Below are 15,414 nucleotides of genomic sequence, written 5' to 3'. Positions count from 1 at the left end.
GGTTGAGCTGATACTAGCACAGAACCAAATCCACATGTACTGAGGATGGATCTGTCCCAGCAGGAAACTAGCCAGGCAAAGCCAGGCAGGTACGTGACAGATGCTTCACCATGAAGGAGCCTCTGAAAAAGTCCCTTCTTTGCATAGAGATCTAGCATCCTAAAGAGAAATGTTTGCCTTTCATTTTCAAGGGAGGTTAAAGGCACTCATCTGTGATGAAGATAATCAAATTCCATGCTCCAAGGCTTAACCTGATTGCTCGGTAGGACTTTGCTACGTGCAAAGGACAATTCTTCCCCTTTCTGAAATACAGCGGAGGCAGCTCAGTGTGTTACGGCTTTCCTCCCAGCTACCTCCAGAGCTGAGGCTGCAATGAACTGAACCTGTTTCAACATTATCACTTTGTTCACATAACGCAGAGACAGGCTGACCCATGGCTGCAGACGTGCCTTTCACTCTCCCAGGCCCTTGGCAGCACCGAATGCTTCTCCTGCAGGAGTTCCATCACTGTGGTCTCAAGGGACATACAGGAAAGTATATCCTTATAGCCCTAACAACGGATATAAATGTTACCGAAATTATAAAATCATTTCAACTGTTCCAAATGAAGTTTTTAGAAACTTTTTTTTTTTTTGACCAAAACCTCATTCTAAGACAGACAAAAATTTTGAAATGCGAGACTGCAGCCCCAGACCAGAGCTTGCAGTTTGGGTGCATTTTGGGGATGCTAGGTCACTGTTGTTGTGTAATGCTATAGGCTCAAGAGGGCATTACCCTGAGAAAGGCATCCTCATTCCGACTCTGTGACAGTGCAAGTGATGATTAACTCATGAATTTGCAGTGGTTCACAGCAAAGCATGAGGTCTAAATCTGGCACAGGGAGCAGGAAGGAACCACAGGAGCCAAGATGTGATCTGTCCCACAGGTGCAAACGAGAGGTTCACAGTGCAAGGCTAACTCTGTGCTGCCCAGCATGGACTGTGACTTTTGTGCCATTTGATACCTGTGATGAAAAGCACAACCTCACTTGCCGCGGGGCAGAGAAACCAGTGTTGAGAACTGCTGCTTACCCAAAAGTTACCTCCGCTTTCTCTGCCTTGGAAAATGAGCACAGGCCTGCTGTGCTGGGGCTCACGGGATGATAGCACTGTTAACAATAACCATCTGCATCACTTGGGGAAGTCCAGAAATAAATACATGCTAACCTCCATCCTGCTCTGGAAACATCACTGCTGGAGAGGAACGGTTCCCAGGCATCACGGCTCCAGGGCCAGGTGCTTTCCTGCCAGGCCAATAACATGGGTCCTGAGTCCACAGCAAGATTAAGGCTTATCCCTGGTTAAAGGCTTCCCTCAGCAAGCTTTAATAGGAATAGCCAGGAAGGATCAGAGTTTTTGCTAGCGAGCTGCTTCCATCCAGCATTATGCATGGAAGAGAACTTATTTTTGTTGAAAACGGTGCTGACAGCATTCTTTCCCGCTGGTGTCACAACCACGAGGTTTTGCTGCAGTAGAATTTCATCAAAACAGTAATTTTATACTCTCGGAACATTTGAAACAAATTATTTTCAGTGCAAGTTTACATCTGTTACAGAGAAAACGTGACTGCAGAAAAGTAAGCACTGGAAGTAGCAAACAGATTCACTACAAGAAAGAAAGACGTTGGGGCGCTGAAGCGTGTCCAGAGGGCAATGGGGCTGCAGGGTCTGAGCACAGCTCCTATGGGGAGCAGCTGAGGGGATGGGGTGGTTCAGTGGAGCAAAGCGGGCTCAGGGGAGACATTATGGCTCTGTACAGCTCTGTGACAGGAGGCTGGGCTGAGGTGGGGGTCGGCCTCTGCTCCCAGGTAACAGAGGTAAGATGAGAGGTGGTGGCCTCAAGTTGCACCAGGGGAGGCTCAGGATATTAGGAAACATTTCTTCTGATAAAGAGTGGTGGTGCATTGGCACAGGCTGCCCAGGCAGTGGTGGAGTCACTGTCCCTGGAGCTGTTCAGAGCCGTGGGGATGTGGCGCTGAGGGACGTGGGCAGTGGGCATGGGGGCATGGGCTGGGGTTGGGGATCTTAGAGGTCTTCTCCAATTGCAATGATTCCGTGATGCTCTTCGAGAAGCAGGAGCGTCCAGCAGATGCTTTCACTTCTGTTTCTTCTGCGCTTTCGTTCATTTTGAAAGTAAACACCGAGGGAAGTTTCGCTTCCTTCTATTCAAGCCGAGCTCCATGCAGGCTGGGGATGGAAAGGGGCACAGCCCCTCTCTGCGGGCTGGGCTCCTCCTCCGCGTTAGCCGAGCACTTTCCAATCGACTCTTGGCAACGTCTGGCCTAGGAACGCAGCAGCTGCGTTAAACAAAGCAGGACGGAGTCCGTTTTCCACCAGCGTTTCTTTCCGACCGCCTCAAGCCCGCGCGTTTCGGCGCCGGGAGCGTTACCGAGGGGCGGGAGCGTGCGCGGGGCGGCCCGGCCCCGCCTCCCCCTCTCCCCCTCATAAAGGCCGCGGAGCCGCTCCGCGCGGTCCCGCCGCCGAGATGCTGCCCGCGGGCGGGCCGAGCCCCGCGCACACCTGCGGGGCCGTGCTGGTGGCCGCCGTGCTGCTGCAGTCCGTCTGCGTGGCCGTCACCTACATCTACTTCACCAACGAGCTGCAGCAGGTGGGTGCCGCGGGGCGGCGCGAGCCAGGCGGGGAGTTGCTGCTTTTTTTTTTTTTCCTAAAAGTTACGTTTTTGTTGCTGGCTTTTTTTTTTTTTTTTTTTTCTTTGCACGGCGATTGCAAACGCGTCTCTCGTGCAGAGCTGCGGGGCGCGGCCCCGCACCGGATGTCCCGCAGACAGCGGTAACGCGCCCGACAAAAGCTGTGGGGGGGAGGGGGGGGACGGCGCCTTTAAGCGCATCCTGCAGCATCGGGCAGAGCCGGGGGTCACAAAGCGACCTCAGGCAGCGCTGCGCTCCTCGCAACGAGCTGTAAACCCCCCCCGCCCCGCAGAGCTCGGGGCCCCCAGCCCGCCCCTTCCTGCACACCGCTCTTGGGAAGAAAGCTCCGAGTCCCTTGCAGCCCGTAAGCACGGGCTGCTCCCCTTCCTCCGCGTTGTGCGCACGGAATAAAGCTCTAAGGATGCGCTGTGACTTCGTCTGCCTGTTTGTCTTGTTCCCAAGACTGGCATTTCTGCACCTTCACCAAATTCATGAGGCTGAGGCTATTTTTATCGCTACCAAATAGTAACGTGTGGCATTCGCTTACCCCTCCACAGCCACCGGGGCGCTCGGGTGCACCCTTTTGTTTCAACTCTTCTGCTCTTGAAGGAAGCGAGGAGACGTGAGCACAATAAAGTTCACGGTGCTTTAGGATGTGGGCTGCAAAGAAAATAGCCGCACGTTTCCTTGTTTTGAAAACAGCCCCGGTCCTGGGGCAGGAGGGGACAGCAGAGCGCTGCGTCCTCGCTTCCTCTGCCCATAGGGCACACACCAGCCCTGCGCTGCCACCTGGGCTCTGGTTCCAGGTCGCATGCCCTGAGGATTTCCACGTGGAGGCTAAATGCCGTTGCAGGGACGGTGGGGAAGCATTGAGGGATCAGAGCAGGTGAGGGAGAGGCAGAGGTGCAGCCTGTGGATGTGAGGGAGAAGCCTGGAGCTGAGCATTACCCCATCTGGGGAGTGAGCAGCAGCAATACTTCATCTGCACACTTACCAAACTAAAGCTGTGTGGCTAAATCCCTCGGAGCCCTTAGCTGTAAGAGCCTCTTCCTTAAAATCACACAGTTTTAACCACTTCAGGTGACTTTTTGAAACAATAGCCCTGATTTTAAAATACCACTGCATTCCTCAGCAATGACCCAGGAATCTTCCCCAGCACTCACACCAGGGGCACTTTCTCAGCACTGCCTGCAGAGCACAGAGGTGTTCCAGGGGTCAGGGTGAGCTCAGCTGAGTGCTGCTGCAGCCTGAATGGGCTGAGCAAGGTGCTAGGAATTGCAGGGGAATTTTTCTAAGCCTCGTGGAAGGGGAAAACTCTTCCTAAACAAACAGGAGCATGAGGCAAGGGGTGACCCCGTGTTGCTTTCAGGTCTTAAGGAGCTCTGAAACCACTGCTCACTGAATAAACACATCTGTTGAGCAAACTGAGCAGAACTTTTTAACAGAAGTGGCATTTAAACATGACAAGAAGTCCAGGTGAATGCTTTGCATGCTGACACCAGGCTCTGGAGCTGATGCAGGATGCAGCTGTGCAGCGCTGCGGGATGTGGGTGTGCAGCAGGTGCTTACACTGAGCAGCAGTGGCAGCTGGTGCCTTGCCTCACCCTGCACCCAGCCCTGCATGGGCAGAGCTCAGCTCCAACCCCAGCTCCTCCTGCGAGGTGCCCCAGCAGTCAGCACTCTTGTTACTCTTTCCTCTTTATCAAGAAGAAATGCACTCTGTAACTGGAAGGTACAGGCATAAGCCCATGCCACAAACACTCAGCGTTATAATTGTATTTGGACCCAGATGTTATCTCTGTTGTCCAGACTTTGTTCTGGGCTTTAGGTCAAACACAGAGCCCAGGCGGGATATGGGCGGGATGCATTATAGATAACCCCGAGAGAAAGCATGGGTTGTAAGTGGCACTGGCTAAAAAAACAGCATGGAAAATGCCTTTACGGTTTGATACTTGATTTCATCCTCAATAATCTGTGAAGAGAAATCCCTTGTGCAAAAGGAATGCTTTGAACGCAGTACTACAGAAAGCAACAAATTCACAACGTTAATCTGAGCATTGAGTTTTCACAAAGTTTGTCTGGGCGCTGGATACTCAGATAAATCCTGGTTACCCAGATACTTTACGTCCGTGGAGATAACGTAAATGCATTTCTGCATATTAGCTATCTCATCATAATTAAATAAATACGTAAACACAGGATTCATTACTCATTCTGTCTCCATAGTCATAACTTGTACCATACTAGCAAATATTTGTAAGAGGAGAAAGCGTGTTCCTACACATAGAGAGCTCAGTGACATACCCCAGCTGGAGGGCAGATCCCAGGTGACAAATGGTGGCTGTTCTCCTGCTGCAGCTCCGGGACACGTACTCCAAGAGCGGCACTGCGTGTCTCACCGGGGAGGAGCTGGGAGACCTCATCCAGAACTTGGACGTGGTGGAAAGCAAAGACAGAGTGGCTGACCCCTGCTGGCAAGTGAAGTGGCACCTGGGAAAGTTAATTAAAAAGGTATGTGGGAACTGATGTGCTGGAGTGGCGGAGCTTGGTGATGTTAGAGTTTAGATGCTAAGGCATGTAAAGAATGCTGATAGCAGGGTGAAGTGGGAAGTGCAGATGAGCCTGGCTGAAAAATCAGAAGGGCTGAACTGGAAGCGTTTTCAGATTCCCATCTCCAGCACGTGAAGAGCTCCTCTTGAGCACAAATATTCGCTTCAGGCTGAAACTTACCTGAATGCAAATCTTGCATCCCAGGATGGATCCTCTGTTTGCATTCTGAAATCTTGGTTCCTTCAGGGGAAGTTCTGCCAGTGAAGTCCCTGAAACCCTGCGGGAGGGAAACATCATGTTTACAGATCTGACCTATCCACCAGCTCCTGCTTGCTTGCAAAAGGCTCGCCTGGGTGCTGCTGGAGATAAATTTTGGAGGGGTGGATGAATGAATAGTGAGAAATGTGTTGGGGCAGAACAAGCAGCTGGCTGCAACCCAGGGGCAGTATCTGTCAGCCAGAATAAATCATCCCAGAGCATCAGCAGGGCTGCTGCACCGCTGCGGGTAACCAGCAGTCAGCTGAAGGAAGGAGGGAGCTGCACAAAGTAAGATATGCTGGGTGAAAAACTTAGGTAGGGGTATTAAATGAGATGTCATTTCCCAGAGCCAAGATCCCACAGATGGGCAGCACTGCCAAGTGCATGAATGGAAGCTGGTCCTTGTTCAGCATCTCTTCTGATTTAAGAGAAGCATTAGGGTCTGATTTTGCGAGAGACTGAAACCCAGATGGCTGAGCTCTCTTGAAAACGTTTTCCCCAGGGTTTAGTTGCGTAAGAGATATAAAATACTTCATTATGACAAATTAATAGGCTTTTTTTTTTTATTAGCTTGTTGATCAAATTCAGAATAGCATCCATTTGAGTGGGAGAAGGAGAGTGATTTTTCTGCATCTTTCACTTTCTGCTGACAAGCTAATTAGTTTTCTCTGTTTGTTGGCAGATGATGTCAAGAATCCTTCAGGAAAACATGCCTGCAATCAACGGTACTATAATAATTTTATTAATTGTGGCAAAAAGGACCTGCTGGTGGTGTCTGAAATGTGTAGTGACTTGAGTAACTCTGTAAAACTCAGAAAGCAGTGACTGGGGTGGTTGTGCAGTTACACAAGGCATCCAACAGTGCTTACCTACCTTGGGAGGGCAGATTTGCAGGAGCCAGAAGCGCGGTCCAAAGGGGTCCAAGGGGCAGTGAGGTGCCTGGCCTGGGGATGAGCAGCGCTGTGGGTGCATCATGACGAGCCAAGAGCATTTGGTCTGTGATTTAGCCAGTTAAAAACCTAACGCCAAACAGCACAGCCGCGTTCAGCAGGGGACTGATGCATCTTCTTACATGATTCTCATTGGTGACCCCGTTTCTCGTCCCCATGTAGGTGACAGGACCCAGGCACTGCCGCGCAGGGACGAGCCGCCGCAGAGCCCCACGCTCAGGATAGCAGCACACCTGACGGGCAGCAGCAAGAGGAGCTCCGCGTCCTCGCACAGTAAGGGACAGCCTTCAGGCAGGGGTCACGGAGCTGTGCTCTCGCTTGTAGCTGGAGTTAACACAGGCTTTTTTATACTTGCATGGAGTTAATGGCAGGAAAGAAATCACGAGTCTCCTTGTCCCACACAATGCGTTCTTCAGCTCGTTGAAGGTGGAGGCCACTCACAAGCAGTGTCCTCCAAGGGCCCATCTTGGTACCAGTGCTCTTCAACATCCTTATCAATGACGCAGGGGGATCGAGTGCACCCTCACTGAGTTTATGGATGTTACCGAGCTGAGCGGTGCAGTCAGTGCAATAAATGGAAGGGAAACCATCCAGAGGGATCGGGGCAGGCTTGAAAATTGACCCATGTGAACCTAACAAGGTTCAACAAGGCTGAGTGCAAGGTGTTGCACTGGGGTTGGGGCAATCCCAGATACACGTACTGACCAGGAGAGGAACTCGCTGAGAGCAGCCCTGGAGAGAAGGAATTGAGGGTCCTGGTGGACAAAAAGCTTGATATAAACCAGCAGTGTGCTCTTGCAGCCAAGAAGGCCAACAGTATCCTGGGCTGCCTGCAGGGAGGAGGAGGGAATTGTCCCCTATGCTCTGTCCTCTTGAGGCCCCATCTGAAGTGCTGCATCCAGGCCTGCGGCCTCCAGCACAAGAAAGATGCAAAGGTGTTGGAGCGGGTCCAGAGGAGGGACACGAAGATGATCAGAAGGCTGGAGCACCTCTCTTATGAAGAAAGTCTGGGGGAGCTGGGCTTGTTCAGCTTGGAAAAGAGCAACTGTGCCCACAGCAGGGAGTTGGAACTAGATGATCTTTGAGGTCCCCTCCACCCTAGCCATCCCATGATTCTCTCAGGATGGGAGGAAAGCTTGTTCTCTTTGGTACCGCGCCGACATCTCTTTGGGAACCTTCATTTGATAAAACAAAAATTCTCTTCCTAATGTTAAGCTTGCCTCTTTTTCCTTTAATTTCCTTCTGTTGCGAGCCCCAGCTGCTATGGTGACAGACCTATTAGAGCCATGGGCAAGGAGAAGTGACAGTCAGGCCCTGTTAATGAAAGGCTTGGTGGGGTTTCGTCAGCTTGGAGGGTACCAGCCGCAAATTGATGTTTTAACTTTGTTACCAAGTAACAACACGTTGGCTTTTCTCTCATTTGAGAGCACAAAAAAATAAAAAGTAGTTTGTGTGAATTCTCCCATAGCACCGAACAGCTTAATTGTGGATTTTCTTACTGTTTTGAGAGGATGGAGCTAACGAACTGCTCTTTGGTACCTCTGGGAAGGGCAGGTTTCCTTACCTGGCTGCTCACAGCAGGTGCCATGCAGGCTTTTAACTTCAGGTCTTTTTTCCCAAGTAGATTACTTGTCCCACAAAGGCATCGGGCAGAAAATCCACAGCTGGGAGACGTCGAGGAGAGGCCACTCCTTCCTCTACAACGTGGAGGTGTGGAACGGTGAGCTGGTGGTGCCCCAGACAGGCTTCTATTACATCTACTCACAGACTTACTTTCGCTTCCGGGAAAACGAGAACGAGGACTCGGGTTTGTTGGAACGAATAAGGAATCCCAAGCAGCTCGTCCAGTACATTTACAAACTGACAAATTACCCGGATCCCATTCTGCTCATGAAAAGCGCAAGAACGAGCTGCTGGTCCAAAAAGGCCGAGTATGGACTTTACTCCATCTACCAGGGTGGGGTGTTCCAGCTGAAAAGGGACGACAGGATTTTTGTCTCGGTCAGTAACAGTGACATAGTTGACATGGACAAGGAGGCGAGCTTTTTTGGAGCCTTTATGATTGGCTAAAAGATGAAAATCACGCTCTGGAGGAAGCAAAGCCGGGACCAACCCAAAATTCTGTAAAACAGGATACGAAGCACACACCGTAGCAACACCAGCAAAACCAGGAGCCCCGTTTTCTGCTCACTCCCTCACTGCCATGGCCAGGAAGGAGCCTGGCGGTGGCAGGTTGGCAATGCTCTGCGGGTGGCCCAGTGCTGTGCTGTGTCCTGCATGTACCACGGAGCTGCTCCGGGTGCTGATGGGGCTGGAGGAAAGTTCCAGCTGTCATAGGTATCTCTCATGCAGGGAGCCCTCCTAGTCCCCAGTGGAATTATTCTGGAAGTTTTTGTCGGAACCCGAGTTTTCCAAAAGGGAAAAGCCATCAGAAGGTCACGCTGCACCTCTTCATCTCATCTCCCAAAGCACTTAAGCACCTAATTAATTTTAAGCGCACACAGTCTGACTAAACCCAGGGTATTTACATGCTTCAAATTAAATATGTGCTTAAGCATTTTTTTTTTTCCAGGATCATGGCTTGAATAAGCACACTACTCTGCCTTAATCAGTGTATCGCACGTAAAAACAGCTGCTGAAAGGGCACAGGAGAGGTTTTGAAATCAATCAGTATTTTGGGATCAGCACATTACGGCAGCGCCTGTTTACCTAATGGCTGTACTGCAAAGATTTCACCGCGCCTCCGACAGCCTCAGTAATGCAGTTACACCTGTTGACAGCAAGTACTTGATAAAAAAAAATAAGTGTTTTTCTCTCAATGCTGAATTCTATTTGACATTTGCCACAAATTGAGCGTGACACAGTTATTCCGTGTTCATTTCCACTGGCCTGGATTTTGTAATGGTGCAAGGCAGAATGACAGCTTGCTGAGTAACGTTTTAGGGAAAACATACGCAACTATCCATACTTAACCAGCAGCTACAGTTCAGATAATGCTGTTTTGATGTTTATTTTGTTTGTAGGAATGGTTGAAAAGTTGTTCATAACTTCTTTTAAGTTTAAACTGACCACTAATTCTACGAGCGGGACTATAGTTGGATGTAAGTGTAAGGTGGATGGGCATAAATGAGCACATCTGCAGCAATGTCACTGTAAATACACTAATCCACACTGTGCATGCATTTTGCCCGGGTTCAGAGATACCACTGGGAAACAGAAGGTGAAAGAGGGAAAAAAAAAAAATGGAGGAAGGAGGTAGTCGCTTTGCAAATGCTACTTTCAGTCAACACAATATTGCCAGGAGAAAACCTGTTTGTCTGTTTTTGTGTTTTTTTTTTTAAATATATTAAGGTTGCCGTGGGAACCTTCCCATTCACCTTCCATTGTGGTAATTAAATCACTGTGCAGCCCTCGTGTACGGACCTTGTGCACAGATAGACGTGCATCATTATCTCTGCTTTGTCAACAAGAGGAACTGAAGGGGCACAAGCCCCACTGCTCACCTTGGCTCCCGTGGTTGCTTGCTTCAATAGTGGAGACCTTCATTGGAGCCCTCCTTTTGTTCTTAGGACAAAAAACAACGGGTGTGAGCCTGAAATGACAAGTCAAACTTCAGTCTGCTGTTCCAACACAGCATCGCATGTACTGAGTTCAGCGGTGATCAAATATGTGAATTTCTCCACCGTTTACTAGAACACACGGTTTGGATCAAACTCAAATCTGTCTCAGTGTAGAACAGAAAACATACCTGAGGGTTTCTTCGTGATCTCAGGACTTAATTCAGAAATGTTTTTGCCCGGCAGAGAAGGATGGGGAGAACAGAGCCGTTCCCAACAGAAATGGATGCTGCTGTATTTGGAAAATGGACTTTTGTGGCTGCTTATCTTATCAAACAGACCAGGCTTTTTTTTTTTTTTTTTAAAGCGATTTATGTTGAAAAATGTTTCTTAAAGTTATTTGAAAGAGATTTATTTGAACTGTGAAAAAGCATTTCCAGTGCTTTCTTAAGAGTCAGAAGCCCTCCATGTGGGTAAGAAGCAATCTGTGTAATGTAGTGGTTGTGGGCTGACAGAAGGGGATCCGTAGGGATCCCCTTGCTTACAAGCTCCCGTGCTTACAGCTGACATTAAGACAAACTATGACACTTTCTGCTTTATTCAGTGTTCTCTCTCCAGCTCCCAGTATATAATTGGGAATGCTTTGCTTAGGGAACTCTGCTGGGCATTATCTTTTTTAATCTAAATGTACCTATTCTTGGGCCCTGCATGCAGAGCAGAGGATCACACCAACTAATCACATCTTATTTCTGAGTAATCCAAAGGCATGCTTGCCAGATATTATCCTGGGGAGAGACTATCAAGTGGTATGTGACAGGACATGCTTGAAGATTAATGGAAAGATGCATCAACCTCTGATTGTACGTTTGCACCGAGTCATACTTCTCATCTCACTTTATGATGAATGGTGAATGTAGCAAATTTTTCTATGTGGGTGTGGGTTGCGGTAAACATGTAAGTATTGTCATTTTTTCTACATCTGTTTTATATAAAATGTTTTTAGTAAATACTTCCTGAGCCTTGCGGTGTTCATTGGCTTCCATAGCAGCAGCCCAGCCCCACAACTGCACCCCATATCACGGGGATGCCCACAGGGGTTGGGAAGAGATCATCCCTTTTGTAGAGACTGCTTTTATTTCAGCTTTCTTTCCTGGTGTTTCCATGGGAAAGAGGACTCAGCAGCTAACTGCCTGTTATTTTACCTTGCATTGCTTCATTACTGCTATTTTTCTGCTTCTCTTTGCCTCAGTAAATGTAGTTATTATTGCTTGTAGTGCAGCACGATTCACTTGGCCAGGCAGGATCAGGGATGCATTTGTTGTAGTCTGTGCAACTAGATAAGAATCCTGGATCAGACACTGGGGTTTTGAGATTCATAATTTCACTTCTCAGATGGCATTTTATGGGCTAAGGAAAGACTTTGTGCAGCGATCAAAATAACTAACACACTGAGACGAGAACTCACTCGTTCCTCCAAGGTGCCTTGTTCCGTTCAGTTGCAGAAATAGAAGATGGATTATGATAATGTGGGGTCTGACCCAGTTGTCACTTCTTTATATAGAGAGATAACGCAGACATTTGTAGCCATCTCCCTCAGAACTCTCTCTGCCACAACTTGTCTCGTTCCATTCATGCTAACAGACTGAAATTGCACGTTATGTCGGATGAACAAAAGTCGCTCATTCTCCTCTGCCTGACAGCGCATCCATCCCTGCTAATTGCCGGAGCACCGCACCGCTGCCTCCTATAACAGCACTCCTTTTCCTGCAGCATTGCCAAGCCAGCATGGCCACCTCCCATCAGCTCTTTGAGAAAGTTTGCCAGGTGACATTGGGTTGAACGCTGGGCTGTGACAAATGCTGTCCAACTACCAGTGCTCAGGGCTGCGGGGCAGTAGCTTGGGATTTAAGCAGCTTCCCCTTTTCATGGGCTGCTCTGTCAGCGCTCACCTAGTTCATGCTCCTTGTCTGACACAGGTAGCACCAAACACATAACGTGTAACACAGCACAAGCAAACAGGGAATCCAAAGTTCAAGCTGCCTTTTAGAAGCTAACACTGTGATCACAACAGAATCCAAGAAGCAGACACCTCTTCAAGGCACTTGATTTTGTCAGACTGAATTCTTCAACTTGTATAATCGTCAGTTGGTATGAAGTCATCCTTATTTATCCCTTGTAGCCCCTGGATGAGGGCTGAGAGGACGAAGTGGGGATCTGCTGGTGGATTCAGGCTCCCCATTTCACTAAGAAACCTAAATACCATCAGGACAGCATGACCAAGAATGAACAAGTACACAATCCCATCCTGCGTGTTCTAGTGCTAGCACAAGTCATAGGGTGTAGTACGAGCAGTACACGCGTGTGACTCAGGTGAGCATCCCCACCTCTCCACTGCAAAGCTTCTGTTATGGGTCTGTTTGTCCTATGGCACCAGGAACATTGCTGCCTCCAGGAGCAAAGCCAGGGTGGCCTTGAGTCAAAACCTGAGACTGAATGCCCAGTGACATTCCAAAAATGCAGGACGCATCTCCTACTACTCTCATGCTACACACTGCTCAATGAACTCTTTGTACTTCTGATGCAGGGTAAACACAGCTGTGGCTGGGGAACCTTCTCTCTGCACTCTATGGTCCAAGAGGAACATCCCCATGCTGGTGTGACCTAACGGCACAAGGAGCTGAACCGAACTGAAAAGACGAGCCTATAATGGATGCCTCTGAATTAATGCGTTAGAGCACATCTTTGCTAACTCATTAACTAACAGGATTTCAAAGCCAGCTTGCAGATGTTAACTTCCATACAAACAGCTGTAAAGCCATTTCAGCACTTTGTGGTTCCTCAGCGGCTGTTCCACCCGCACTGCTCACTGCTGATAGGTACTAAACCATAACCTTTGAGAGCACTCACCAGCTGCTACCTCCTGTTCTTAAAATACAGCGCTTATAATAAAAGTCAAAGCACCTCCTGCCCGTAGATGTAATAAAAAAAGATGCTTTTCTGTGGAGTGTAGAAGACGCATCATTTTTAAATGGGAGCTCTCTCCCTTGAAGTCTGTTTTGCACAGAAAGCCACAATAAATCCATATTCAAAGCCCTCAGATATTTCCATGACAACCAACCATAACATAAACTAGAATTAAAACTTTACTGGATGAAGAGTGAATAGAAAGAATGGAACATAGGAGAGAGATTTCAAAACACCATCAGCGGAAACTCTTCCTTACCTCCCGCGCTCAGTGCAGCTCTAATGCTGCAGAAGGGAAGCAGCAATATGTTAAGAGTTCCCTGAAAGGTAAGTGTCCCCTGTATTGCTGTTTTGTTTTGCTTTGAAGTGTTTTTGGAATATCTGTTCTGGCCGTTCATCTAGTTAGCGGATAGAACTGTGCATAAAATGTCCTCATCTTCTGCCTCTTTCTCTCATCCCAACTATATTAGTGACTTCAATCTTCCCTGTGGTTGGTAAGGCAACGTAAAGCACGGTTCCTGCAGCTGAGGGCAGGTAGATGAGTGCCCGGAACCAGCTTCTCTCACGGCTGTTCTCTCTTCTCACACCACTGTCCTTCAGTATACACAAAGCAGACGCAGGAACTCATCGTCACGCCAAGTCCGTGGCATTTTGGTTCTTTATGCCCCATCAAGATGAGGCCTTCGGTATCCAAAGAATCAAAAACCGGTGCTGCTTTGTTCTGTCTCAGCTGATTTTCTGGCCCTGACCCCAAGAAGGGAAAGCCACTCCTGAATGATGCTTCAGAACCCCTTTGAACAAGCAGGGCAGCGATGCTGTTGGATTCAAAGAACGACTGCCATCCCTGATCCAAGTGGGTCAGGGCATCAAACTCCTGCTGAATTAAGTGTTATTTCACTGCGTTACAAGCCTGGGCTGCCAGGAGGAGAGAGATCTGCTGCCGCCTCAGTTCGAGTACCGTTTTACGAAAGAACAAGATTTGTCTGAAAGACTGAAGCTTTCATCTCCCTAGGGAAAGGGAAATGGTCATTTTCGACAAGATACAACTCAGCAAAAATGGGAGGAATTTCACGAGAATAAGGGCTGCTCACTGCAAGCTCACATCCGCAGCCTCGGGTCGTTCTCCCTGCCAAACACCCATGTCCTGCAGCTAATGCCACTGGTCTGAGAATGCACGGGGGTGGGAAGAGTGAAAGCTTTCTTTGAATCACAGGAACTACTTGGCAGCTTTCAGGAGCCAGACTCGATAATCCTTATGGGTCCCTTCCAACTCAGGGTATTCTATACAGGGACAGTTGCCTGCTGCCCCATCGTCTGATATAGTGTCATTTAAGTTAGGTTGGACTCAAGACTGTAGGACTGAAATAGCTGGATGCTGGTGGCATGCAGCCCATGATTCTGCTTCAGAAATCAGTAAAGCAGTTACATGGGCAGCTAGATAAGCAAAGTGAGAGGCACGATAGGCTCTTTTTTTTTTTTTTTCTTTTCCCAAACGAATCAGTTTGTGGCTATACTCCGTAAGATTTAGCTACCCTCGAGTAACTTGCTACAAAGCTGTCTCACACTGCAAGAGCAGGAATGATGAATACTGATTCCAACGAAGCTGCAAAGCGTGTTGAAATTAGGATACGGACCGGGCACTGAGGCTAACGCATCGCTCCGGGAAGTGCTGCAAAGTGCTCAGCTGCCAACAGGCACATCCAGAGGAACAGGCAGAGTAACTGTCGTGTCACCCTATGAAACCTGGCAGTCGTTAAATAGCAAAACCAGCAGATGGTGGGCATACATATGTGAGCGTGCACGTGAAAAGCAGCACTGAGCTCCGTTTCTGTGCTGCATTAAGCCAGATGCCAGGGTGCACTCAGAGCACAGGTGGTGTGTGGGGGGGTCCCTGTTCTGCCCCTGAGCTCACCTTGAGCTGCTCCCCTCAGCGGGATGCTGCAGCTGGGGAGCCCGGCAGCTCCGAGGGCTGTGCCTGCGGAGCCCAGGACCGCAGAGCCACGCTGAATGAGAACGGAACTGCAGGTGAAACAGAGAGAGAGGGCAATGACTGCAGCTTCACCCAACTGTAGCCTTACCGCGCTCCTGCCAAGATCCAAGGGCAACGAAACGAGGGACGGTGACAGCAGCCGTCCCCGCGCCCGTCGCTGTCTGCGCATCTCGGAACCGGAATTTTACACGCGTGGAGAACGCCGCAGCGACCCGTCCCAAAACCGACAGCTGCTCCAAGAGCGCACGGCATCGCCCTGCACCGCCTCGACGGCGGCAAGCGGAAAGGAATCCCGTGGGGACGGAGCTCAGCGGGCAGCCCCGCACCGCGGCCGGGGGGTGGGAGCCCGAAGGACCGCCCGGCCCCGGAGGGACGTCCCGCGGGTTTGGGGGTTGACGAGCGGGGCGCGCACGTCGGGCTGAACTCGCCGCAGAGCGCGGGGCCGCTCCGCACCCGCGGA

At 49.5% G+C, this 15,414-nt stretch overlaps 1 protein-coding gene across 3 annotated transcripts; it reads left to right on the top strand.

The window, feature by feature from the left end:
- On the top strand, window positions 2,165-11,009 carry TNFSF10 (TNF superfamily member 10). 3 transcript variants are annotated; one of them, XM_021397068.1, is made up of 5 exons: window positions 2,165-2,645; window positions 5,044-5,196; window positions 6,176-6,218; window positions 6,606-6,716; window positions 7,245-7,657. In XM_021397068.1, exons 1-5 carry the CDS (start codon window positions 2,523-2,525, stop codon window positions 7,526-7,528), a joined length of 714 nt encoding a protein of 237 aa, XP_021252743.1. In that variant the 5' UTR covers window positions 2,165-2,522; the 3' UTR covers window positions 7,529-7,657. The 3 variants fall into 3 exon arrangements, with proteins under 3 accessions (XP_021252743.1, XP_021252740.1, XP_021252742.1); XM_021397065.1 differs by lacking the exon at window positions 7,245-7,657 and adding an exon at window positions 8,065-11,009 and having other exon boundaries at window positions 2,227-2,645; XM_021397067.1 differs by lacking the exon at window positions 7,245-7,657 and adding an exon at window positions 8,068-11,009 and having other exon boundaries at window positions 2,243-2,645.

Source organism: Numida meleagris, chromosome 4 (genome assembly GCF_002078875.1).
Source record: "Numida meleagris isolate 19003 breed g44 Domestic line chromosome 4, NumMel1.0, whole genome shotgun sequence".
Classification (NCBI taxonomy): Eukaryota; Metazoa; Chordata; class Aves; order Galliformes; family Numididae; genus Numida; species Numida meleagris.
The sequence above is the reverse complement of the archived record's forward strand: the minus strand, read 5'-3'. Positions and strand labels throughout refer to the sequence as shown.

Excerpts from the sequence above, each read along its gene's own strand:
- TNFSF10 (XM_021397065.1), top strand. The coding sequence starts at position 2,523 with ATGCTGCCCGCGGGCGGGCCGAGCCCCGCGCACACCTGCGGGGCCGTG. Across the intron at positions 2,646-5,043 it reads TCACCAACGAGCTGCAGCAG|CTCCGGGACACGTACTCCAA; the intron begins GTGGGTGCCGCG and ends CTCCTGCTGCAG. Across the intron at positions 6,717-8,064 it reads GAGCTCCGCGTCCTCGCACA|TAGATTACTTGTCCCACAAA; the intron begins GTAAGGGACAGC and ends TTTTTTCCCAAG.